The sequence below is a fragment of the Peromyscus californicus genome, unplaced genomic scaffold, assembly GCF_007827085.1.
Source record: "Peromyscus californicus insignis strain IS unplaced genomic scaffold, ASM782708v3 Scaffold_6__1_contigs__length_162567912, whole genome shotgun sequence".
Classification (NCBI taxonomy): Eukaryota; Metazoa; Chordata; class Mammalia; order Rodentia; family Cricetidae; genus Peromyscus; species Peromyscus californicus.
Window position 1 is genome coordinate 23,578,579 of NW_026294584.1, and position 24,844 is coordinate 23,603,422.

Genomic DNA, 24,844 nt, shown 5'->3' on the forward strand with positions numbered 1-24,844 from the left:
AGGGCTACTCATTTGTCCTTTAGTAGGGAATGGTAAAAAGTAAAGAGAGGGCCTGCGTAAAGGTGGTTAAAAGTGAGTACTGTTCTTGCAGAAGACCCAAGCCTGTTCCTAGCACCCAGGGTGGGCAGGTTAGAGCTGCCTGTAACTCCAGCTCCCAGGGTACTGGATGCCCTCTTCAGACTTCTGTGGGTACCCACAGACAACGCGCTCTCTCTCTCTCTCTCTCTCTCTCTCTCTCTCTCACACACACACACACACACACACACACACACACACACACAAAACACATCCTTAAAAAGAAAAAAGTGAGGCCGGGCGGTGGTGGCGCACGCCTTTAATCCCAGCACTCGGGAGGCAGAGCCAGGTGGATCTCTGTGAGTTCGAGGCCAGCCTGGGCTACCAAGCGAGTCCCAGGAAAGGCGCAAAGCTGCACAGAGAAACCCTGTCTCGAAAAACGGAAAAAAAAAAAAAAAAAAAAAAAAAAAGAAAAAAGTGAAACAGAGGGCTCAAGTGTATCAGAGTACACCCAGGTAATAGAATCCCGTGGAGTTGCTTTTTGTTTGTTTATTTTGGCTTTTTTTGTTTTTGTTATTATAGATGCATACATTGGAATATGAAAAAGTTAGCATTGTTTAATAAAATATCAATTTGCTAAGTTATCATCATACACTATAACATACAAAAACCATCTGCTATGGTGCTGTTCATGCTCAAATCATATTCTGTGGGCTGGAAAGTTGGTTTACCGGTTAAGAGCACGTACAGCTCTTGTGGAGGACTCAAGTCTGACTCTCAGGACCCGTGTCAGATGGCTCACAACTGCCTGTAACTCTAGCTCCAGGGGATCTGAACCCTCCACTGGTCTCTACACTGCACTCATCTGCACTCATGTGCACATACAATTAAAATAAATCTTAAAAAAAAACATTCTAGAATACTCTAAATCATGTTCACTCATCTAAGAATTCAAGTGCAGAAGAATTTCATGTAGTTTTCCTGCTTCCTTTACATTTAGGAGTACTAGGTGGGACGTCATATGGCTGGTGAGCAGCTATGAAAGCAAAGCCACCGTCTAAGAGGCCACCTTCCAAACTGCAGAGTTGGTAGCACCTCATTAAATTAGCATAGACTCTAGTATGCTAGTCTATGGTAGATACTTTCAAGTACCATTTGAATTGTTTTGTTGATTGTTTTTACTGGGGTGTGTGTGTGTGTGTGTGTGTGTGTGTGTGTGTGTGTGTGTGTGTGTGTGTATGAGGGAGAGGGAGAGAGAGATAGAGAGGAGAGAGGGGGGGGTGGATTAGGATACATTAACTTAAGATGCTGTATTTGTACTTTGTGGGATCATTTTGGTCCGTAAATCATCCAGACTGCAACTGAATATCATAATAATTAACAACGTGATTAATAACTAACTCTCCAGGCGGTCTGGGTTTGGACATTGTTTTTCATAAACAGATATTAATTTTGGTGTATGGGCACACTTTTTGTCACTGAACTCAGTGGTACTTCATGCTTAACATATGGGCATTTAACTCTCTGTTTTTCCAGGAATCAATTATCCTTGCCAGACTGGATGAGGCCATATACACACAAGAATTACCGATCAAGGTAATTTTTCAGACTTCTTCTCTTTTCGGTTGGTCTGTTTTAAGAATTAAAGATACAATTCAAGATTATAAGAAAATACTCTTTAAAATATTAAACTGTGGTAGAGAATGTGGAAATGCTATATTCATTTCTGATCATTGCCACTGCCTCCAAGTCCAGGGTCCAAATGTCATTAGCAAAATCCAAACTGTCCAAGATTGGGGTCACTGAAAAGTCTATCGATATTGTTGGTCCCTCTTCGCTTGCTCCATCTTTCTTGGGTTTCCATAGGCACACTCACGTGACTTGCTAATCAATGACCTGCTCTTGCATCACAGGGAGGGAAAGCAGTTAGGGTGAGTGGGGGGGGGGGCAACTTGAGTAAGTGGGTTTCTGAAGCTTAAATAATCTTGGAAACTACCCACCAAACTTTATTTAGCTATCATTTTCTGGGGCTTGTTAGTATGGAAGGAGAGAATGAGTCTCTTTTCTCTGGCACAAAGAACAGTTGTGTGGCACCAAAGTTCAGGATTGTTTAACATAGTCCATAAACATTGGTCATGGTTGTGTTTTGAAATCCAACCGTTCTGTCAAACTTTCACATACATCAGAATCAATTGCAGATCTGGTGGAAATGTAGAGTTAGAGTTAGTAGGAGTGGGGGTGGGGCCTCCAGACTCCCAGGTGCTGCTGCTGGCCATGGGCCTGAGGAGTGTGATCTGGGGGTATCACCACCTCTTTGTCATGAATTAGCCCACAGAGAGCAGAGAGGGAACCTTTCAAGTTGGTCTCATTAGGCTCTTGCTTTAATCAAATGCTGAAAGGGGATCAGACTGGTTGTTATGAACAACTTGAAGGTCAAATACAATCACTCACAATGATTGGCATCTACACTGCCTCCCACAGAGCAGAAGACAAAAAAGATTAAATAGCAAGGAGGAAAACAAATCCTACGTGCTATCTAAATCAGAGGGAAGTGGAAAGCCTCTAAGTACAGAACGTACTCCTCTGGCTTAGGCTAAAGCATTCTAGACTGTGCGATTGCCCCTTATGAAGAAGTGAGTCCAAATTCTCTTTGGATCCCCCAGAGCACAGCCCCAAAGAAGGTCACACACCTTTGCTGGGAGGAAAAGCAGAGGGCCTTGCCGGTCGCTTGCATCATTTTTCCTGCTCGGGTTTTATCTTGGAAGCCTTGGGATCGGAGAAATTTTCCCAGTTCATTTTCTTCTTGAGACAAGACTGACGAAGAAACAGGGAAAGTATCTTTATAACAAATAAAGTGAGAAAGACAAATCCCAAGGCCTCCCGCTCTCCCGAGGCAAAGATTAGAGGAAATTAAATCCAAGTGGCAGGCTGCAAGGTGAGTCCCTCCCCTTCCCCCACCAGCCATTTAACTTCCATGCTGGTCTTCCATTTACAATAGGAGAGATCAAGTTCACTTGAATACATCTGTCAGTGAGATTGGTGCCCTGTAATCAGAACCAGAAAACGACCTCTGTCCTGAAAAGTGAGCCCATAATGCGCTGCTTCAAGTTGAAATGAAGGAGTTGGGTTTGTCAAGGCTGGCAGTGGGGACCTTTTGTGGCTGCCTCCTATTATCCTCTCCTGCTGACTTTTTGATCTCTGCTGTCTGAGTTACACTCTGTCCTTTGTAAATCATCTCAAATCCCTCAACCACGATGAAGCAAGGTGGAGTTGGAAGTGGGGACTGAAAGTGGGTAGTCCATCAGGGTGACCATTTGGTAAATTTTAAAAATACAGAGCTGGAACCAAATCTGAATTGGGTATGCTTAAACTTGGCTTTATTTTTAGAGACAAGTACAGATGGGGCAATTTAGTAGGACAGTGATTTGGCGCATGCTGTCTACAGATTGATTGGTAGAAAATATAACAAGTCAAGGAACTATATGATTCTTCTGCTATTGCTCTTGTACCATTAGGAGCACAGGGTACATTCTCAGGAGGTCACAAAGTAGTCACAAAAATGATCAGCATCATTATTTGTAATAGTGTTCTATCTATTCTAGAGACTGACTTTATAAAAACCAAAGCATTCACAAAAACAGTTACAAAGAGACCCAAACATACACCATCATCAGCACCACAAACACAGGGCTTGAGAACTGAACACAGGACCTTGTGCTTACAATAGAAACACTCTACCATTGAGCTGTATCACTGGTAATGATGTAGCTAAATGGTATGATATATGTGTACCAGTTCTTGTATTGAGGCCAGAGAGGAATGTAGAGTGTCCTGCTCTACCACCCTGTGTTTTATTCCCTTGAGACAGGTCTCTTACCAAACATGGAGTTAGGCTAGAGGTCAGTGAGCCCAGAAATTCTCCTGACTCCACCTCCCAACCTGCCCCAGTTCTGGGGTAACAGGTGCACATGGGGCTATACCCAGCTTTTTGAGTGCTGGAATCCAAACTGAAGTCTTCCTATTAATTTGTTTTCATGTTTTGCCTGCAAAGCAATTGTTTTACCCATTGACCCATCTTTTCAGCTTCAATCTTGGTATTTTGACACAGAATCTTGCTATGTAGCTCAGGATGGCCTCAACTTCCCAGTCCTTCTAGATCCTTCTGCCTCTGCCTCCTGAATATTGAGGTTACAGGTGCATACATACATATAGTCTGTCTCTGTAACTACATCTGAAATGTTACAAGAATTTTTGTTCATTTTCATGAGTCATCCAGACTGTGGCAAGAAGGCCATGACTGAGAAAAGGGACAGGTTCCTATTAGGGACTTTCTATAAGGCAAGTCTGTTCAAGACAGAGAACAGTGTCCCCTCCAGCCAAACAGCCAGTGGTCCAGTGATGTGAGTGCAGTCAAGCAAAATTAATCACAATGGGTTTCACAGCCACACAGCTGGGTAAACTCAGTCTTTGCCCAGAATCAAACATCAACCCATAAGGACTACCTCCACTGACACAGTGAGAATTGCATGACAGTTACCCGAATACAAGAATGAAGCTCTAACGGGACCCGGATCACAACCCTTGTCTCCCAAAGCCAGTTCTTTTACACAATGAATACTCCATGTAGTCAATAAAGCAGATTATTTTCTACAGTTGTCCGAAGGCTGTTCTATTTCACCAACTCATCAATCTGTCCACACTTCAAATGGTACCCCATCCTTAGTACCAACCTCTCCAACAACTACTACAGAAGGTTGAACTGGAACCATATATCCAAAGGACTCACTACTGCTTGCCTGCTTGTGACTACAGCTCTTTCTCAGCAGTCCCCTGCTGCCGAAGGAAGTCCTGAGGCAGAAGGAGAGGCTTTTAGACACCCCCCTTTTTCATGAGATAAATAATGCCCCTCCCCATACTTCTCTCTCAAAATCCAAGGTCAATAAGCCAGCTGTGTGATGCATCCCTATAATCCCAGCATTCAGGAGGTAGAGGCAGAGACGGAGAGATTGGGGTCAGTTGGGGCTACTGAGGAGAAGAGAGCTGGTCTCAAAAAAAGCAAATAAATCAAGTTCGCAGATCCAAGCCCAGTTAAAGGCTTCTTCTAACAAGTGGCCGGTCCCACTTTTTTTCTGGATGGCAGTGTCCTCTGGGCTTACATGTCGGTACTTGCCATGTTGGCTAAGTGTCAGAGAGTGTGAACCCAGGCGGCCTGTGTCTGACTTCATCATGCAACTCTGCCTTCCCAGAGACTACATCCAGACTCCGTATTTCTCAGGCCAAGCAGAGAATCTCATATTCATGGCACTAATTAAATGTCTGTGAGACTGAACTAGCTGTTATTTTTGCCTTGTCACTGCATACACTATATTTCATTTTAAATGCTTGTTTGATATCCATGCCATAGTTTTATGTAGCTTAAAAAAAGTCTACATGTTTTTTTTCCTAATGCCTTATGTATTTTCTCTTCATTGACTGATATGGGATCCATTCATTTCTACCAAGAACCTTTTCTTTCCTATGGAGAGAAAATTTCCATTTTTGCTTCTAAAAGCAGTAGGCTACTGTCACTTTTTTTTACCTTAAAAACCCTAAGTCACATACAAATGAACACATTTAATTTTAGTTCCAAAGAAACCAGTTTGGTATACTTGACTGCACACTTGGTGACATGAGTCTCTCCTAAAGAATCTAAGTCGGTTGGAGAGTTCAGGGATAATTTTTGGTCATTTCATGCACTGGAGGATTAAACTTGGTGGCAAACAGGCTTGATTTTTCCTGTGCTGACCTGATTAATGGGCAGAGCTCTGAAGAGAGCCTGAGCTCCATCAGAGTCAAGGCCAGACAAGATGGTCATTCTCATGCAACAAGTATATTCGATAATTCAAAGACTGCACTTGTTCGGAAGTTTCAATTAACTAGATCGTAACATTTCAAATAAGAACCCACTCACGTTTACTTGCTGATTATATTTTCAGATGCGTCCTTTAAAGATAAAAAGCAACTGAAGAACTGTGAAAACCTTTTCCTTAGCAGTGTTAATCAACTGTCTAGATTTACAGCTAATCCAGTAGTGATGAAGGAGACATAGGTTGTCCCCACCCCTTCAGAGTTCACATCCAAGTGGCGGGCGACAGAAAATGAAGCACACATAACCACAGACACAGGACACAAAAGGAAAAATGCCAGAGAAACTGAGGAAGACAGTGACTGCTTTAGACTGAGTAGTAAGGGAAGGCTCTAGCAGCAGCTGAGTTCTGAGTGACAAAGAGGCATTCTTGGTATTATTAGGACAGAGACACTCCGAGCAGGGGACACACTGAGTGCAAAAGACCTCCTAGAGTCTGGAAGGCAAAGGAAATGGGGCCCAAGGGATAAGCTGGGACTGGAATGTTCTTACTTTATAAACTGTGATAAGTGTATATTCAGTGTTCTAAAGCAAGTGGCAATATGATCCGACCTACTATTCCTTAACTCTTTTAACATAATGGTAGACTTAAAAGATACCAAGAGTATTCAGAATTATGCTATACCCGTCCCCAGCTTCTCCTCTCGTTTATCTTATATTATTATGGCACAGATTCAAAACCAGAAAACATAGATACAATCCTATCAACTAAAGTATAGTCCTTATTTGGACTTATATCAGATTTTCCATTATTGTTCTTTTTTTGTTCCAGACTTTAGCCCTGGACCCCACATAGCGACAAAGTATTGGGTCTCCATCTTCTTCAAGCTCTGACAGTTCCTCATACTGCCTTGCATGTTAAGACTTTGACATTTTCTGAGAGTAGCCCAGAGTTACAAGATGGAACATTCACTTGAGGAGTTGCCTCCATCGGATTGGCCTAAGGGGGCATTTCTGCAATTAATTAATGTGGAAGGGTCAAGCCTACATTAATGTGGAAGTGGTGCCAACCTGGCCAGATGCTCCTGGGTTGTATAAGCAAGCTGGCTGAGCAAAAGTAGGCGAGAGCCAGGCAGTCAGCAGCATTTTTCCATGGCCTCTGCTTCAGTTCCTGGCCCCAGGTCTCTACCCTGACTTCCCTTCATGATGGACTGTAAGATGAAATAAACCCTTTCTTCCCCAGGTTGCTTTTGGTCACACTATTCATCACAGCAACAGAAACCAAACCAGGGGGAAGGATTTATTTTATCTTTTCAGTTTATACCAAGGCAAGGACTAATCCATCTGTCTACCTGTCCATCTATCTCCATACAGTCATAATCAATAGTTATATTTTTTATGATTTATATGTTATTACTGTCATTATTTATCTCGTTGCTTTGACTACAGACTTGCTTCTGTGTCCTTTAAGTCTCCATCCCTTCTCAAGGACTTTTTAAGTTCTGGTACTGCAAGGCGTTCCAGACTCATCTTTAATGTCCCTGTACCAAGCCTGAAGTCAGTCACTCCCCCAGAGGTGTGAGAAAGGGTATGTAGAAAACACGAGCTGAATGTTAGGCGTACTCAGTGCTATGGGCTCTTGGTGCTTCCAGATGCTTTCCAGGCAGGAAAGACACAAATGTACCAGCCCAGGCACACATGCCCATCTGTGTGCCTTTCTGTGCCTATTGACCTGCACAGGTTCACGGCAATGACTTCATCCGCTCCCCACGTGTGCAGTATAGCACCTTCTTCCCTGACCTGTAGCCTCGTTTTACAGACTCTCAACTACACTACATTAAGTTGTTTAACCTCACATGCATACATAAAGTAGTTTTAGAATTGCTGGTCCATTTACTTAGGTTCAATAAATTAATTATCTGCTCCAGTTTTTGTATGTGTTTCCTTTTGTGTTGATTCTTACTCCCCTTCTAAAAATACTGTCTTTTCAGTTATTGAAGTTAATTCTCTTCTTTCTTATCCACCCAGCACAGTGATGTTATCTGCAGTGCAATTCGGTCCATCAGTGACTGTCTGTATCCCACTCTCTATCCCGCACCTGCCCCCCAGGTCCTGCTTAGGTATTTTGTGAGTGTGTAAAATATCACTGTGGTTGTAGGAGTCAGAATTACTGTTCACGTTGCTGGGGTAAAGCTACACCCTCATCTCGAGCACCCTGCTCTTACCCCTCCCTCCCTCCCTCCCTCCCTCCCTCCCTCCCTCCCTCCTCGCTCTTTCTCATGAACTCCATCCCTGCTCAAAATGAGATCTAATTCCTTTCACTGGTGATTTCTCTTTCCTGAATTTCTTCAGCACAGTGTGCATACTCTTTGTAATATTTGCATGTGTCCTTCTTTTTACACATTTATATTTTATTAACTCCCCTTTTCTTGCAAAACTGGCAGCATGCAACATGTATGTATGCTAGTTTTCTTTTGTTTAAAGTGTTACCTTAAAAATCAACCCATGTCAGTTCACAGAAATTTGCTATATTTCTTCTCTATGGCAGCTGCATAGCAACACCTTCACATTAACGGTTCTATTTTTAGTCCTCCATCAAAGTCATGATCTTGATCAGTCTAAGCGGTGCAGAATTCTTCCTTCCTTTCCCAACTGTGATGATATGGCCAACAAACCAACAGCCAACCCCTGCTGACACAATCAGAAGACCACTTCATTGCTGGGACATTGTGTGTGTGTGTGTGTGTGTGTGTGTGTGTGTGTGTAAATAACATATGGTATAGATGCCCACAGAGGCCAGAAGAGGGCACTGTATCCCTTGTAACTGGAGTTGCATGTGTCTATGATCTGTTCAATGTGAGTGTTGGGAACCAAACTCCGGTCTAATGGAAGAACAATATGTGTTCTTTATTGCTGCATCATCTCTCTTGTCCCATTGTTGAGACATAATTTTAACTCTGTACATTATAATGTAACATAAGAAATGCTCATCAGGAAGTTCTATCCACAAAATGTATTCAATGAATTAGCTAATTGTGCCTCCTCTCCCTACCTGGTCATTTAAAAAAAAAAATCGGACACAAAATAACAATGAAATAAAAAATAACCCCAAATCAAAAAGTCTAAAATATAGAACTGAAAGTATATTTATAATTGGGAAAGTAAACAGTATGTCTGCATTCATGATGATCCAGTAAAAAGTTCCCCTAGCCTGATACTAGTTTTGAAAAGTAAAGGGCCTAAGTAAATCAAATGTAAAATTAGTAGAGGTCTCCCTCACATTTGAAAGAACAAAGACATACTCCCTAAGTAGTTCCTGAACTTATTATATGATACATTAAGGCAAAATATCCTGCTTTTTCTCACCATTTGCTCAATATCATACTTAAGTCATACTTACAACATATTCTCTTTTGATAGAGTACAATTGCTTTAGACAAGTCCAAACAGGTTCTCTGAATTGAATGGAATAACTGCAATAAAACACAATAAAATGCTGTAAAACAGACAACAGTGCAAGTAAAATATACTTGAATAAAACCACAATACTCCATTTTTCTGCTAAAAGCAAGACCCTCAAAATTCTATTTGATGTCATATGTAGTAAAACATAGAGAATGATCAATGACCTAAAATCTGTACTCACTGAAACTGACCATCTCTGTTATCAAGTTCCACAGAACAGTTATTTCCTCGACTCTTGAAATAACAGATGAAAAACAAAACATACTTATTTTTTATTTATTTATATTTTACAGCACGTGTAAGCAACTGGATTAAGCAAACAAAAATCAATTGGCAGAATGTTGTCTATCTAGAAGACATCTTTTAAAATGGTGTCGAGCTAAGAACAAACATTAACACCCATTTTCTAGTAATATCACAAAATACATAGTGAGATAACCTCATGCCACACTATGGCCATGATGAAGAAACTTAGGGAGAAGGCAGGAGAACTATATTGAAAGGAATCCAACTAGATTTGAACTCATGGTAGTTTTGTGATGGCTGATGTTGCGTGTCAACTTGACTACATCTGGAATCAATTAAAACCCAAATGGCTGGGCACACCTGTGAGGGATTTTCTTGATTGGATCATTTGAAGTGGGAAGGCCCACCCTAAACCTGGGCCATATCTTCTGGTGGCAGCCCACATAAAAGGACATGGAAGAAGGAAATTTTTGCTTTTCACTTGCCCTCACCCTCACTGGCAAGTTCATCTATACTACTGCTGAGGCATTCCTTTGCTGGTAGAGAACCTACTTCTTTAGGATCCTAATGTAGACGGAAGACCAGTTGACCAGCCTTGTAGGCTGGACAACCACTGTATTCTCAGTCTTTCCTTTGTTGGACTAACCAGACCACAAAAAACCACTCTAATAAATCCCCTTTCATATATTCTTTCTATTAGTTCTGTTCCTTTAGAGAACCCCAACTAATAGAGTAGCCTTGGTCTTTCCTTCAGAAACTGACATCACTCAAGAATAATAAGAGATATTTTGCTTTGGAGAGTAAATGTCTCCCCAAAGCCCTATGCTAAAGGTTGTCTGCCTGTAGGAAGTGGTAGGACCTTTAAGAAGTAGAACCTAGTGGGAGAAAATGAGGTCATAGAGGACACACCCTTGATGGAGTGTTAGGACTCCAGGCTTCTCTCTGTTTCCATGCTATTATAAGGTAAACAGATTTCTTTTGCCCAGGCATTCCTGACATGATAAGCTCCCTCATCAGATCACTAGAAGCAATGGGACTGAGTAATCTTGAGCCAAAAATAACCCTGTTTCTCCTTTTAACCCTATGATAGCTGCTGCAATAACAGAAAGCTGACTAATATGACAGACTTCATACTTTTCCAAACCCCTGTCCATGGACTCAGAGACCATGGCAGGTATCAGTTACCAAAGTTGATAAACATCTTGCCCTTATGGAGCCACTCAGTGAGGCAAGCCAAGGCTTTTCCTCTTTGTATATAGTTGTCTGGCCATGCCAACATGGTCTACAGAGCGAGATCCAGGAAAGGCGCAAAGCTACACAGAGAAACCCTGTCTCAAAAAACAAAAAAAAAAAAAAAAATGTGTCTTGGTATCATAAAGCACTTCAATATTTGAGTGGAAACAGATGATCTCTTCAAAATACATATGACCAAATTACCTAACGAAGGTAGTAAATGAATTTAAAAAGATTAAAATCTGTTCTTAGGAATGTTTAATAGAATAAAATTTGTTTTGTTCTATTAATGAAGAAACAAATTTGCTTATTTATTAAATAACATCCTCAACCTGTTTAGGTTAAAAAAAAAAAGTCTTTCCCCATTAAAAAAAAAAATCAGAAAACCGTCAGAATTTGTTGCTTTGCAGACGCTGACAGCAGGGTTCTAGGCCATAGACCACCAGTGTAAAAGCCAATGCATTCAGAGTCTATAGGAGTAATGTTGTGGTCCATTGTTACTGCTGACTTTTTAAGATCAAGATATTAGTTAGGTGCAACAAAATGCCCAGCATTGGAATGTTAAGTTCTGTGAGTTTTGACAATTGTATGCACTTGTGAACCACACTCAATGCAAGCATTTTCATCATCAATACAGTCCACTCTGCCCTGGCAGCTATTAAAAGACCAAACCTGGCCGGGCGGTGGTGGCGCACGCCTTTAATCCCAGCACTCGGGAGGCAGAGCCAGGCGGATCTCTGTGAGTTCGAGGCCAGCCTGGGCTACCAAGTGAGTCCCAGGAGAGGCGCAAAGCTACACAGAGAAACCTTGTCTCGAAAAACCAAAAAAAAAAAAAAAAAAAAAAAAAGACCAAACCTGAGCATATTTATGTATTAACTTCTCAATTCATTGCAGTACAATAACTATATTTATTTTTATATTTGATGGGGGAATGTCTTTTTGTATGCTGTGAGAATGTGTTGCTCTGATTGGTTGATAAATCAAATGCTGATTGGCCAGTAGCCAGGCAGGAAATATAGGTGGGATAAGCAGACAAGGAGAATTCTGGGAAGAGGAAGGCTGAGTCAGGAGATGCCAGCCCGTTGTCCAGGGAGCAGCATGTAATGGTACACAGGTAAAGCCACAGAACATATAGTAACATGTAGATTAACAGAAATGGGCTGAGTTTAAGTGTAAGAGCTAGTCAGTGGTCGGCCTGAGCTAATGGCTGAGCAGTTTTAATTAATATAAGCCTCTGTGTGTTTACTTGGGTCTGAGAGGCTACATACCAGGCAGGACACAGGAAAACTTTCAGCTATATATATTTATTTATTTATTTGGTTTTTCAAGACAGGTTTTCTCTATGTAGTTTCGAAGCCTGTCCTAGAACTCACTCTATAGACCAGACTGGCCTTGAACTCACAGAGATTTGCCTGCCTCTGTTTCCTGAGTGCTGGGATTAAAGGCTTGCACCACTACTGCCTGGCTATATTTATTTATTTGATATTTGCATGTGTATAAGAAGGCTAGAGGTCAATGTTGTATATCTTCTGTTGTGGCAAACCACCTTATTTTTAAATTTTGTCCATATTATTGTGTGTGTGTGTATGTGTGTGTGTGTGTGTGTGTGTGTGTGTGTGTGTGTGTGTGTTTACCACACTGTGCAGGTGTGTAGGTAGAGGTCAGAAGACAACTTTCAGGAGTCAATTCTCCCATTCTGCAGTGGGTTCTGAGGATCAAAATTCAGTTATCACCTTGTACAGCAAGTACTCCTACTCACTGAATCATCACAATGGCTCACAACCTTATTGTCTGAGACAAGGTCTCTCACTGACTAGCTGGTCAGCAAGCCCCCAGGATCTAACTGCCTCTGCCCGCCCCCCACTACCATGTCCTGCTTTTACATGAGTGCTGGAGATCCAAACTCAGATCTTTGTGCTTACACATCAAACATTTCTCTTGCTCTTAATCTATTAAGAAAGCTTGGTATGGGTACACATTTTCTGGACCAGCAGAGTAAACTAGCCTTCTGCAGATAATTCAGTGTGAGAACACTCCATAATAGTTTGCACATCATTCTCATGTTCTACTGGGGGACCCAATCTTTCTATAAATATCCGTACCTATATTAGCATTTTTGCAACAGAAATCCCTCTGGTGGGCAAAACACTAAGCCACAGGCCAAATACTTTGGATGTGTGGTCTAAGACAGCAGCTATTTAGATGAAGGCATAATTGCTTTAATAAAAATCCTGCTGCAAAAACCTCCACATAAATATAATGTTTAAGACAGTAGCAAATTAAATTAAATATTAAATTACTGTATCTTTGAGACAGGGTCTGGCTGTGAAGCTCAAACTGTCAATCTTCCTGCTTTAACCTCCAGAGTGCTGGGATTTCAGGGCTACTAAGATGCCAAGCTTAACTTTTTGGATAATGCTTGTATTTACTAGCTTGTTTTTTTTAAAAAAAAAAAATCTCTGAGACATGAAAAGCACATACAACTTAGAATGGCTTAAACTGTATTTACGATACAAACATCAGGAAAGACATCTCCTCTCTCTACTCTGTTCCATGGTAGTCTCTTCTGAAACAGCACCCCATCAGCTTCAATTTAATAATTTCCAATGACAGGAGAGAAAGGGCTGAGAACTGATACTGTTTGTACTGTTATACAGTGAGTATTTACACAGTCATTCAGTTGGAAACTGTGCCTGGGACAGGCTGGGGACACAGTGGTGATTAATGCTAACACGGAATTTGACCTTCTACTGGAAAAAAGGCAGGCAAACGAACTTACACCTGAGGTTTTCCCAGGGACCATGCATCCAAAGGGTTTAGACTTCCTGTTTTCCCCAGCAGAGGGATTTCTGTTGCAGAAATGAGTACTACAAGCAAAATAAAGCTAGGCCATGTGTTAGTGAACAGCTGTTTTGTGGGTAGATAGCCAGGGACTTTGAACAGCATGGTGAGGTAAGACTTTTCAAAGTGACTTTTAGGCTATGAGAACTCTGAGAATGAGTCAGTCAAGGAAAGATACAGGGCGAAAGTGTTCAGGCAGACCACGGAAACTGCTTTGACGAGTCTGAACTAGCTGGTTGTACCCAGAGATCTGAGAAAAAGCCATAATGGCTGGAACATGAAATGAATAATATAAGAGTGGTAGAGAGAAAAAAAGAAAGAGAGACCCAGGGGAAGGAGGCAGAGGCCAGGTATGTCAGGAGCAGTCAGAAAGCAGGTTGTCAGGATGATAAGCACTCAATAAATACTACCATCCCTTGAATTACACCCAGTGTAACCTTCATAATAGCTAGAACAAGTAAGCATTCTTATTGCAGGGGCAATAGCAGCTCAGATCTTACTGTGTAGGGCATCTACTGTCTCAAAGTCAGCCCATCTCTCATTAGCCTAAACCTTAGAAAGTCCAGTCTTGGTTTGCCTCGGCCCTCAGATTCATAGTAGGAGTGTGCTCCTCTTCCACACAGAAGACATTGCTCTGTAACTGACAACTACCATGGATGTCCCCTTAGCCCTTTGCTAGAACTCAATGACCATTCTAGAAAATGCTTTGAAATTTTCAGCTTTTAATTGCAGTCTCACGAACTCATTAACTCATTAACTTTAGCTGCCATATTAAACTTAAGAGATTCTACTATTATCCAAGGAACATAGTATTCCTCAGTGACCTGCCACTCACAGAATTAATGTTTGCTTTCAAAATGTAAAGAAAACTACAGGCAAAAATGTCCAGCAAGACCTTCTACTCATACTAATGCTGTAGATCAACTGTGTAATGAGTCTTTCTCTGTCCTGCCAACCAGCTTGCAAATAATGACATGGAGACTTATTATTAATTACCAAAGCTCAGCCTTAGCTTAAGCTTGTCCCACTAGCTCTTATGATTTAAATTAACCCATTTTTTGTTATTAATCTATGTTCTACCATGTGGCTTCTAGCTCTGTCCCATTCTGTGTGTCCTACAAGTTCTGTGTCTGGCTGGTGTCTCTGCCTTTCTCCTTCCTAGAGTCCTCTCTGTCTCTGGAAGTCCCACCTAACCTCTTCCCACCTAGTCATTGGCCATTCACCTCTTTATTAGAGCAATCAGAAGACACCTTGGAAAAGACACATCTTCACAGTGTAAACAGATATTCCACAACACAACTGGATATTAACTCATTTGCTATACAGTTTAACTAAATATCTGCTTAATTCATTTTAGAATTTTCCATGGCTTAGTAACAACCCTACTAGACTCTACTCTAGAGGTCATTTTGTTTGTTGTTGACTAAACATTTGCCTGGCTTTAGTGTTCAATTCTAGTTTCTCAGATATAATGACCAGATTTTTGATTGTGCTTGATATTTCAACAAACACTTCCTTGAATTTACCATACACCATGCATTCCAACTTAGTGCTTGAAAACACATTAAGAGAGGTATGCTAGGGTCAGATTTTGTAGATTAAAAACTATGCTAGAATTGAATTGATGTGATCCTAGGTGTTCCTCACTGTCTAATGTGAGCAAACTAAGACCATCTAGCAAATTCACTCTAAGGTCTTGACTCTTGCAAGGTAGTTTTGCTGGGCCCAAGAGCTCTGAAGAGCCTACCTCTAGCTTGGCATCCAGGTCTGCATCAGAGGCAACAACATGCTCATCTTCCTTCTTCCCTGTGGCCTTGATAAAGGCCTGCTTCGTTTCCCAATACTTCTGTTGCATCTTGTTGACAACTGACTTATCTTGAGCAAACCGGTCCTGCAGCTCCCAGGAATAGCTGCTAAAAACAGGAGAGAGCTATCTTACTCATGGCTCTCAGAAGGATTAAGATAGTATACTCTTTGTAGTATTTTAGCTAGCTATGACTTTCTAGTGTACATTTACATTATTGATAAACACACGAATGCTTTCTTATGGGGTTATTATACCATGAAAATCAATTAATTCTTTCTCACCCCACAATTTAAAAAATTAGAGTGGGAAAATTCTCAATCTTAAGAAAAATCAAGAAATTGAGCATCAGAAAGAATGTAGATATATATCTTAGGTTGGGCACACTCCTTTAGGGGGTGGAAAGAACAAGGTCAAGGAAGCCAGTAACTAGCTCAGGACAGCCCCGTGAGTCAGAGATAAGGACAGACAGCAGCACATCTCTCCACACCTCCATTATGCCACAGTGGGGTGACAGCAGAAAAGGAGATAAGAGGCTGAAAAATAGCATGTCTAAAATCTGCTACAGAGGCATCTAAAACTGTCAGACTCAGAGTCAGGGAGAAGAATGGAGGCTGGGTCTGGGGGACGGGAAATGTGGGGAATGGCTAATCAAGTCTTAAGGTTTTAGTTATGCTGAAATGAGTAGGTTCTGGAGATCTGCTACCACTGGACCTATAGTTAACAACACAAATTGTGCACTTGAAACTTTATTAAGAGTGTAGATTTAGTATTAATTGGTATTAAAACAATGAAGTAAAAAAATTAAATTCTATAATCTGCTACAGATTTCTGGGTGATAAAAACTAAATTCTTCAATATAAATGCTTAAAATATAGATAGGAAATCACTCCTTAGGAAGACTGTAATGAGAAGCAAATATAAAATATGTAAAGAAGAATTAGAAGACAACTGATAATGACATCGAACTCCCTAAAAGTGACCAGAGGGCCCCAAATACTGATAGGAGGTTTGCTCTTGGCGCTCCATCCCTCCTCCTTGCTCTGTCCACATCCCACTTGCTTCAGTCCCTGCTACAAAAGCCCAACCCCCAAACAAATCCTCCTTCCCCCCACCCCAGCCCATCAGCACTCTAGATGTGCCAAGTTGATGTTCTAAAGCAGGAGCTGCTTTATAAGATTGGAGCAAGATGCCGTATCTCAACCTTGATGACTTATAATCTTCATCTGTAAGTCCATTATGCTTACTTATAATGTCAACTCACGTTTAGTCTTAAAAAGTCAGAAAACCTGTCTGAGGGTGTCTTTAATGATACTTATCTTTGGTGAAAGAGGTAGGATTCTGTGAGAGTGTTATTTATATCTTTCTTAATTAGCTAAGAGATTATTTTGGTTCCATATTAGAGAAAATAAGATAAAACAGTTATACCTTATATAAAAAAGATGACATCTCTGTATAATGCATATGTTAAAAGATTGGAAGGATCTAGCCCAAATAGATTATTTTAGGGAAATGGGATTCTAAAAAATGAGGTATTGATGGACTTTGTATTGGATCTGTTTTTGGGGGTAGGGAGAGTTCAATAATTATAGATCAACAGAAAAAAGTTCCATTTGGAGTTAAAAAACAAAAACGAAACAAACAAACAAACAAAAATGACGGGAGTGCTTTAGAAGTCTAGTAAGCCCCTCATACACCCGTCACTTAACAAATAGGAACTGCTACTGTGGGATGGTCTGTATGTCAAATGTGTTGCTGATTGGTCAATAAATAAATCACTGATTGGCCCGTGGCCAGGCAGGAAGTATAGGCGGGACAAGGAGGAGAACAGAGCTGGGAAGTGGAAGGCTGAGTGGAGAGACACCGCCAGCCGCCATGATGACAAGCTGCATGTGAAGATACCGGTAAGCCACAAGCCACGTGGCAAGGTATAGATTAATAAAAATGGATTAATTTAAGCTGTAAGAACAGTTAGCAAGAAGCCTAAGAACAGTTAGCAAGAAGCCTGCCACGGCCATACAGTTTGAAACCAATATAAGTGTCTGTGTTTACTTGATCGGGTTTGAGCGGCTTGGGACTGGCGGGTGAGAGAGATTTGCCCTGACTGTGGGCCAAGCAGGAAAACTCTAGCAACAAACTGCAGGTTTCAAACTGTTAAGGACACAGAATGAAAAGTGAGACTTTGCAGTATATCTTCAGCAAGCCCACAAAGCTGAGCTCTGAAAGGGTCTACCTACATCTTGGGGCTATCTAGTCCCTAAATTGGTAACTACTGAGAATCCCAGGTCATGGCTGTCACTGTGAGGGTGCTGAGATGGAGCCAGCTCAGGGACATAACAAGGCAAGATGAAACAATTTAACAGTCTGACAACTGTTGGATGAATGCTCAGTGAGAATGCTCAAGGATAGCCTTAGCCATTATTAATTATTTAAAAAAACTTATATTTAAGATATGCAAAAATTCTTTTGAAGTTTAAAGTTTGATATTACAGAGCACTTTAGGCCCGATCCTTTTCTTGGTAAGAAGGGAAGGATTCAAAAGTATATTTCATGTAACTATTTTAACATATGAAAATAAAACTATTGTATTTTTTTCATGACACATATTAAAGAAGGTGAAACTTGACAACTTTCTAGTTGTTTGGTGGGTAGCAGGTTCACCATGCTAAGAAATACCAATTAAAGAGCTTCTAAGAGGCTCTCTTGCTGCTTAGATGTGTTACAGGCACATACATGACAAAGCTAACATGTATACCATATCTAACTCTGATTGGCTTCTGAATGTTCACAAAAGATGTAGTGTCTACAATTTAATAAAACTGAAATAGTGCTTGATTGATTACATGATTGCTTTCGGCACCCCACATAACATTGCACTGTGCCTCCAACAGTGGAAGTTACAAATAAGACAGTAGCAAAAATGCACCACCGAGTTATTAGGTTATATGAAATGGTGGTAAGAAAAATTATCCTTAGATTCCTAAGAGCAGATGTCTACCCAAGTGAATTTCTTAGCAAATACAAGTGATGTGAGTATTTATAACACTTTTGTTGCTTCGTTTTTATCCAGCATTGATCAGAGACACTAAAGCAGGCTACACTAACGTTGGAAACTGGATAGTTGGCTATTCACAGCTAAAGTCTCTTGACTGTCCCTTTTTGTCCTCATTTATTAAGCATAAACAGTGCAATTTCCATTTATCATCCTCCAGTGGAAAAACAGGCAACAAATTCCTTACCATTTGTGTCCTGACATGTTTTCTTCTTTTTCTACTGTTGATGATTTGAGAAGGGGCAGAGAAAAACCATGATAAGATATGTTATATTAAACCTGAAATAAAACAAATACATTTAACAGTTATACACTACATTACAACTGTGTGTTAATTCAACACATATTTTCAGTCTAGCCCAGGTCTAGTTGCATGATAAGGATCAGATACTGTTCTAAAATAATGCCAGGTATTGATGTCAAAAATGGTTTTGTTGAGTAACCCTAGAGCAAATATCCCAAATGAAGCTTTAGGAAAAGAATAGGTAGGATAATGATTAAAAAAAACAAACAAACAGATGTCATAAGACTATATCAAATATGCTGTCATTTATATAGTTTAAAATGCATGAAATAATGCTATATTATTGACATACACCAATATCATATAATTTATTTTGAAAAGCCCTCTTCAAAGTCTTTAGTGTTCATCTTTTTATAAAACAGTTGTTTGAAAAGAAACAAACAGCAACAAATAAATGGATCCAACTGTGACAAGGTCAGAGTGCAGAATATGGACCCACACCAACTGTGCATATTAAAATGTTAAAATGATCACAATTTTTAAAAACACTTACTTAGTATGTGTGTGTGTGAATGCACATGCTGTGGTGTTTACATAGAGATCGGAGGACATTGAGGGTCAATTTCTGCTTGTATCATCTGGGTTCTGTGGATCTAACTCATATTGTTAGGTTGGTGACAAGAGCCATAATCTGACAAGCCATCTCACTGGTCCAGTTTTATTGCCCTCTTTTATATAATTTTAAATTAAATTTACTTTAATTGATACATAAAACATAACATTCTACATTCTAATGGAGTACTATGATGTTTTGATATAAAGAATTTGCTAGAAATGATGAACTCTTTGTTCCAAACAGAAGAACCCTGTAGAGAGGGTGCAGGATATGGTTTGAGAGTGATGTAAAGTGCTTTCAAGTGTACATGGAGCATCTTCATTGTTTAAGACACATGGTGAGTATTAGCATCTTATTATTTCATACTCAAGATCTTAGGGAGATAAATCAGAAATTGCAAAAACAAAACAAAACAAAAAAAGACAAAAAAATTAAAAACCCAAATCCCCAAAGATCCAATGGGATAGAACTGGATTCTAAGAGGGCAGTGGAGGAGGATATATACCTACATCAAGCCAGCAATTCATTTTAATTTCTTTAGTAAATATGCATGTTGTAGAATATTATTTTAAGGTGTGTTACTTTTGTTTATGTTGCATTTGTTCAGCTCTATGAAGCTGTGCTACTTTGCCTGTCTAAAACAGCTGAGTGGAATAACAAAGCACTGAACGGCCAATAGCAAGACAGGAAAAATGATGGGCAGGGCTGGCAGGCACAGAGGAGATCTAGAAGGAGAATTCTGGGAGGAAGGAGGAGAGAGATGGAAGAAAAAGAAGAAGTAGTAGCCAGAGAAGGAGGAGGACTCCAGGGGCCAGCCACCCAGCTACACAGCAAGCCACAGAGTAAGAGTAAGATTTACAGAAGTTAGAGAAAAAGAAAAGCCCAGAGGTAAAAGGTAGTCAGGATAATTCAAAGTTAAGAAAAGCTGGCTAGAAACAAGCCAAGCAAAGGTGGGGCATTCATAATTAAGAATAAACCTCCGTGTGTGATTTATTTAGGAGCTGGGTGGTAGGTCCCCCTAAAAGAGCCCAGAAACAACCAACAACATATGGGGAGTTGCCTATGTTTTTGCCCTCAGTCTGCTTGCTCCCCTCATGGAAGCAGGCCAACCCCAAGGGCAAAGTCCACCAGCTGCCCAGACAGCAAGCCAACCTCCCGAGCAGTTCTGAAAGGGCCTCTGCCGAGCATAAGACCTCTTGCTGCCAAGTGTGCACTTGGCATGCATGCTAGCACTTCTGGATGCCTGTCAAATCAACCGATCACTATATCTCAGGCAGGTCTGGTGACCAGCGTACTTAAAATTATGTTGTTGTTGGTGGTGGTTGTTTTTTGTTTTTAAAAATGTTTTAAGAGAATGGCAGTGAGTATTTAAATTCTCTGCTTCAGTTATTGGGATGAGAGGGGGAAATGGACTCTTCCTGAGTATCTGAAATCACAGCAACCCATTACTCACACCTCTCTTCTTTCTCTTCCTCATAGAGGGCATCCGGGTATCAAGACAAGTTGCCTCAGGAAGGATACTTAAGATGAGTGTGCTTTGACCATGGATGGGCTATATTCAAGCTCTCACCTCCACATTCATACTCCAACTATACATTCACTTAACACCCCCAACAAAAATTATCATAAAATGCTCAAAAGAAATGAAATTACTATACTCTTTCACTCAGTTTGATTTACCATGAACTGTTAAGGGAATTAGTACTTTTTGATTCTTTTTGTTGTTGTTATTGGAGTAAAACTATTTTTTTTAATCTCAGTTTTTGGATGGATATATGCAGGTGTGGATGCATTAATGTATGTGCATGTATGTGTGGACATCATTTGTCAGTGGCTGTCCACCTTGTTTTATGAGACAGTATTTCTCACTGAGACCTGAGGATCACAAGGGATTCCCTGGTCTCTCCCTCCCCAGAGTGGGGCTTATAAGCATGTGCCACCATGCTTGACTTTTTATGTGGGTTCTGGGGTCAAACTCACATCTTTATGGGCTGAGATACCTTTCTCATTTTTTTTTTACATGTACATGACAAGATATTGTAGGGCATTTCTCACACAGATCTCAAGAATGTTTCATCTTGCATGACTGAAACTTCATACCTATTGAACTGGCAACTCACTATTAATCTGTTTGGCCTTGACAACCACCTTGACATTCACCATTGTGAATTTGACAACTTTAGATACCTCATTATTAGTGTAACCATGTAGTATTTGTGTTTTGTGAATGGATTCTTTTACTTTGCATATTTCCTTATAGCATGGTAGAATCAACCCCCTCACTCCCCTTCAATACTAGCAGTCCATTGCATATATTCACGCACCACTGACACATAGGTTACTCCCACACTTAGCTACTATGGACAACGATGCAATGAACACATGTATCATATACTTCTTCAAGACTCTTCTCTTATATAAATGATTTGTAATCAGAAGTGGGATAGCTATGGTAGTTGTTTTGTTTGTTTTTGATCTACACTAGCTTTTACAGGGCTAGGTCTACACTGAACATTCCTGTAGCAGGACATACGGTCCCAGATTTTCCTTGCCATTAAGAGTCCCTTTTCTCCAGAGAGCATTATTAAGCATCAATTGACAGCTCATTTTGGTTTTAGTTTGCATTCCCCTGATTATCAGTGATTCTGAGCATCTTTCTGTAGTTTTGTTGACAGTTTGTTTTTCTTAGAGAAAGGTCCACTCAATCCTTTCCTCATTTTAAAATTGGACTATTTTATTGTTGTTGAGTTCTTTGCACATTACATCTATACGGTTTGCAAATGTTTTTTTTTTTTTTTTCCATTCCATCGATGGTCCTGGATTTTGCTTCAGTCAATTGTTTGCTTTGCTGTAACATTTTTGATTAATTTTGATCATTCAAATATCTACCCACTTTAGTTCTTTATACCAACAACAAATATCACTGAGCAAACCGCGTCTCCTGCACAGACTCTCTGGATGTGACCGGATGACACCCCATCTGGCAGTGTCCCGCAGCGCTATAGCCAAGGCACTGCACATGGCGCGCCGGTGCGATGAGAGTCCTGGCTCCTTCCCTACTGAACTAGAGTTTCTGGGAAAGGGTCTGCAAAACCATAGTTACAACAAAATTTGCATATTAATATGATTTCTAAGCATATGAAAGTCTAAGAACTGTGGCTAAATGCAAGGAAAACCTTTCTGGAAATGGATCTTTCTTGAAGAAACATGACAAGGTGCAACAAAAATCATGGTTAACCAAATAGGTAAACCACGCAGGTATATCTGAGTAACGCATGCTAAAGCAGCTACAGTTGGAGCCTCCATCTCTTCTTGTACATGTTCAAACACCACACACCAGGGACAACTAAAAACATCTTAGGATTTCTAGACCCAACCTATCCCAACTTGCTCTATCATTTTCTAAACTGACAGTGTCACAGTCACTAGTTAAAAACTGTTATGGGGTTGGTGGCATGTCGCAGTAGGTAGAAGTGCTTGCCTTACCAGCCTGACAACCTGAGTTTGATCCCCAGAACTGATACAAAGATGGAGAAAACAACTGACTTCCACATTCAGGACATCCCCTTCTCTCTTTCTCATACCCCCCATGCCAATAATAATAATAGACAAAATTAAAATCATCTTAAATCTTCACCCTTTCATCTCAGCTTGACATTTTAGTTAATCAAACATTCACTGGACACTAATTAATATGGAATGGGCATTGCCTTTGACCAGAAGTGACTTGTCAATTAAATTAGTTCTATCCAATAAAAAAACACTATTAGCTACAGAGTAGTTAAAAAGGATCTGATGGCCATAGTAAAATCAAAATAATGAAATTTAAATTTAATTTATTATTTAACCTAACATCTCTAAAAATATAATTTGAAGAAGTAATCAATATAAAAATTTCTAGGCTATATTTCTCATTCACATGTGAGCTAAGTCCAAAATATGTTGTATATTTTACTTACACATTAAGTTTCAATTCAAACTGATCACATATTTCATAGCCTCCTGGGGTTAGTTTACAGTATTAGAGAGTGTACAGTTAATAGTAAAGGTAGATACTTAAACATACTTTAGAGAATCAGAAGACATTTGAAATTTGTACAGGCTCATATAAGACCAAAGATCTGCATATTTATAAATTCTCCTGCAAAAACATTTCATTGTAAAAGAGAATAAAGCTGTCAATGGTATCAAGTTGATCATAGACTTCAAGTGCCACAAAGACAAGGGCACCAATATCTCCATCAGTGCACCCTTGGGCACCAATATCTCTATCAGTGCACCTTGGGCATCAATATCTCAATCAGTATACCTTGGGCATCAATATCTCAATCAGTATACCTTGGGCATCAATATCTCCATCAGTGCACCCTTGGGCACCAATATCTCAATCAGTGCACCTTGGGCATCAATATCTCCATCAGTGCACCCTTGGGCACCAATATCTCCATCAGTGCACCTTGGGCATCAATATCTCAATCAGTACACCTTGGGCATCAATATCTCCATCAGTGCACCTTGGGCACCAATATCTCAATCAGTGCACCCTGGGCACAAATATCTCAATCAGTGCACCTTGGGCATCAATATCTCAATCAGTGCACCCTGGGCACAAATATCTCAATCAGTACACCTTGGGCACCATATCTCCATCAGTGCACCTTGCCCATAAGGATGTCTGAGATTTTTGTCAAGGAAGGCAAAGTAGTTCATCAATGATGATCATGAAATGATGGTGATGATGATAATGATAGATCTGTTCAAAGATGTTGGGCTCTAAGAGTTAATAATGAAGAGTAATTTCTTATTTCAGTAAAACAATCCTAGCAAGGTGGCAGTGATTTCCTGGGCAGTGGGTTCTTTGTATAGGACAGAAGTAGAAGGGAGGAAAGACTTTCTGCTCAGAGGTTAGCTCCTGCCACTTTGATGATACCAAGGCAACCAACTAACCCCCTTGGATTTTCCAGGCTGCACCTTAACAGTATTGTAATATGTTTGCCTCATAGCCCAGGGTCAGGCATTAAAACCCTGGTTTGTTCTAGCCACCCTATGAGACTAAGAGATCATCTTACCCTGTGGAGAGAAGCTAGGAACAGGGAAGAGGAATACTTTTTGCATTTTGTATTGGAGTTCTGTGCAATCATTATGCCCATTTTTCTTCTTTGGATATGCTTCCTGTATTGAGCTCGCAGGGAATTTGATCCCCCAATATGAATAAATAAAAGATATTAACTACCCATACACTTGTCTTTTAAACATCAATTTGGAACAGTATGGACATAAACAAAAGTCTTGGTTTCCTCCCCACACTAATCTGAGGCTCACAGAATGCTGAAGCGCAGTCTATCTAACTTGTTGCTAACACTGAGGTAGTCAGTCTAGCCTTGCTGCCTTGATATTGGAATCTTCTTAACAACATGATATGAGAAGGGCATCTTCATTCCAAGCAGGCTGGCTTCCGCTGTAATGAACACTTATTCTGGCCT

General features: G+C 40.3%; 1 protein-coding gene across 6 annotated transcripts in view; it reads right to left on the reverse strand.

Moving 5' to 3' along the window:
• Window positions 1–24,844, reverse strand: part of Ica1 (islet cell autoantigen 1) — a 147,778-nt gene that overhangs the window by 107,230 nt on the left and 15,704 nt on the right. For 3 of the 6 annotated variants that reach the window (XM_052721877.1, XM_052721875.1, XM_052721874.1), the window contains exons 2-5: window positions 18,689–18,780; window positions 15,393–15,555; window positions 9,261–9,333; window positions 2,706–2,829 (exon numbers count right to left, since the gene is read on the reverse strand). In XM_052721877.1, the coding sequence (XP_052577837.1) occupies window positions 2,706–2,829; window positions 9,261–9,333; window positions 15,393–15,555; window positions 18,689–18,705 (377 nt within the window). In that variant the 5' untranslated portion in view covers window positions 18,706–18,780. Of the gene's footprint in view, window positions 1–2,705; window positions 2,830–9,260; window positions 9,334–15,392; window positions 15,559–18,688; window positions 18,781–24,844 lie in introns of all 6 variants that reach the window. The other 3 variants (XM_052721876.1, XM_052721873.1, XM_052721872.1) reach the window with 1 other exon arrangement.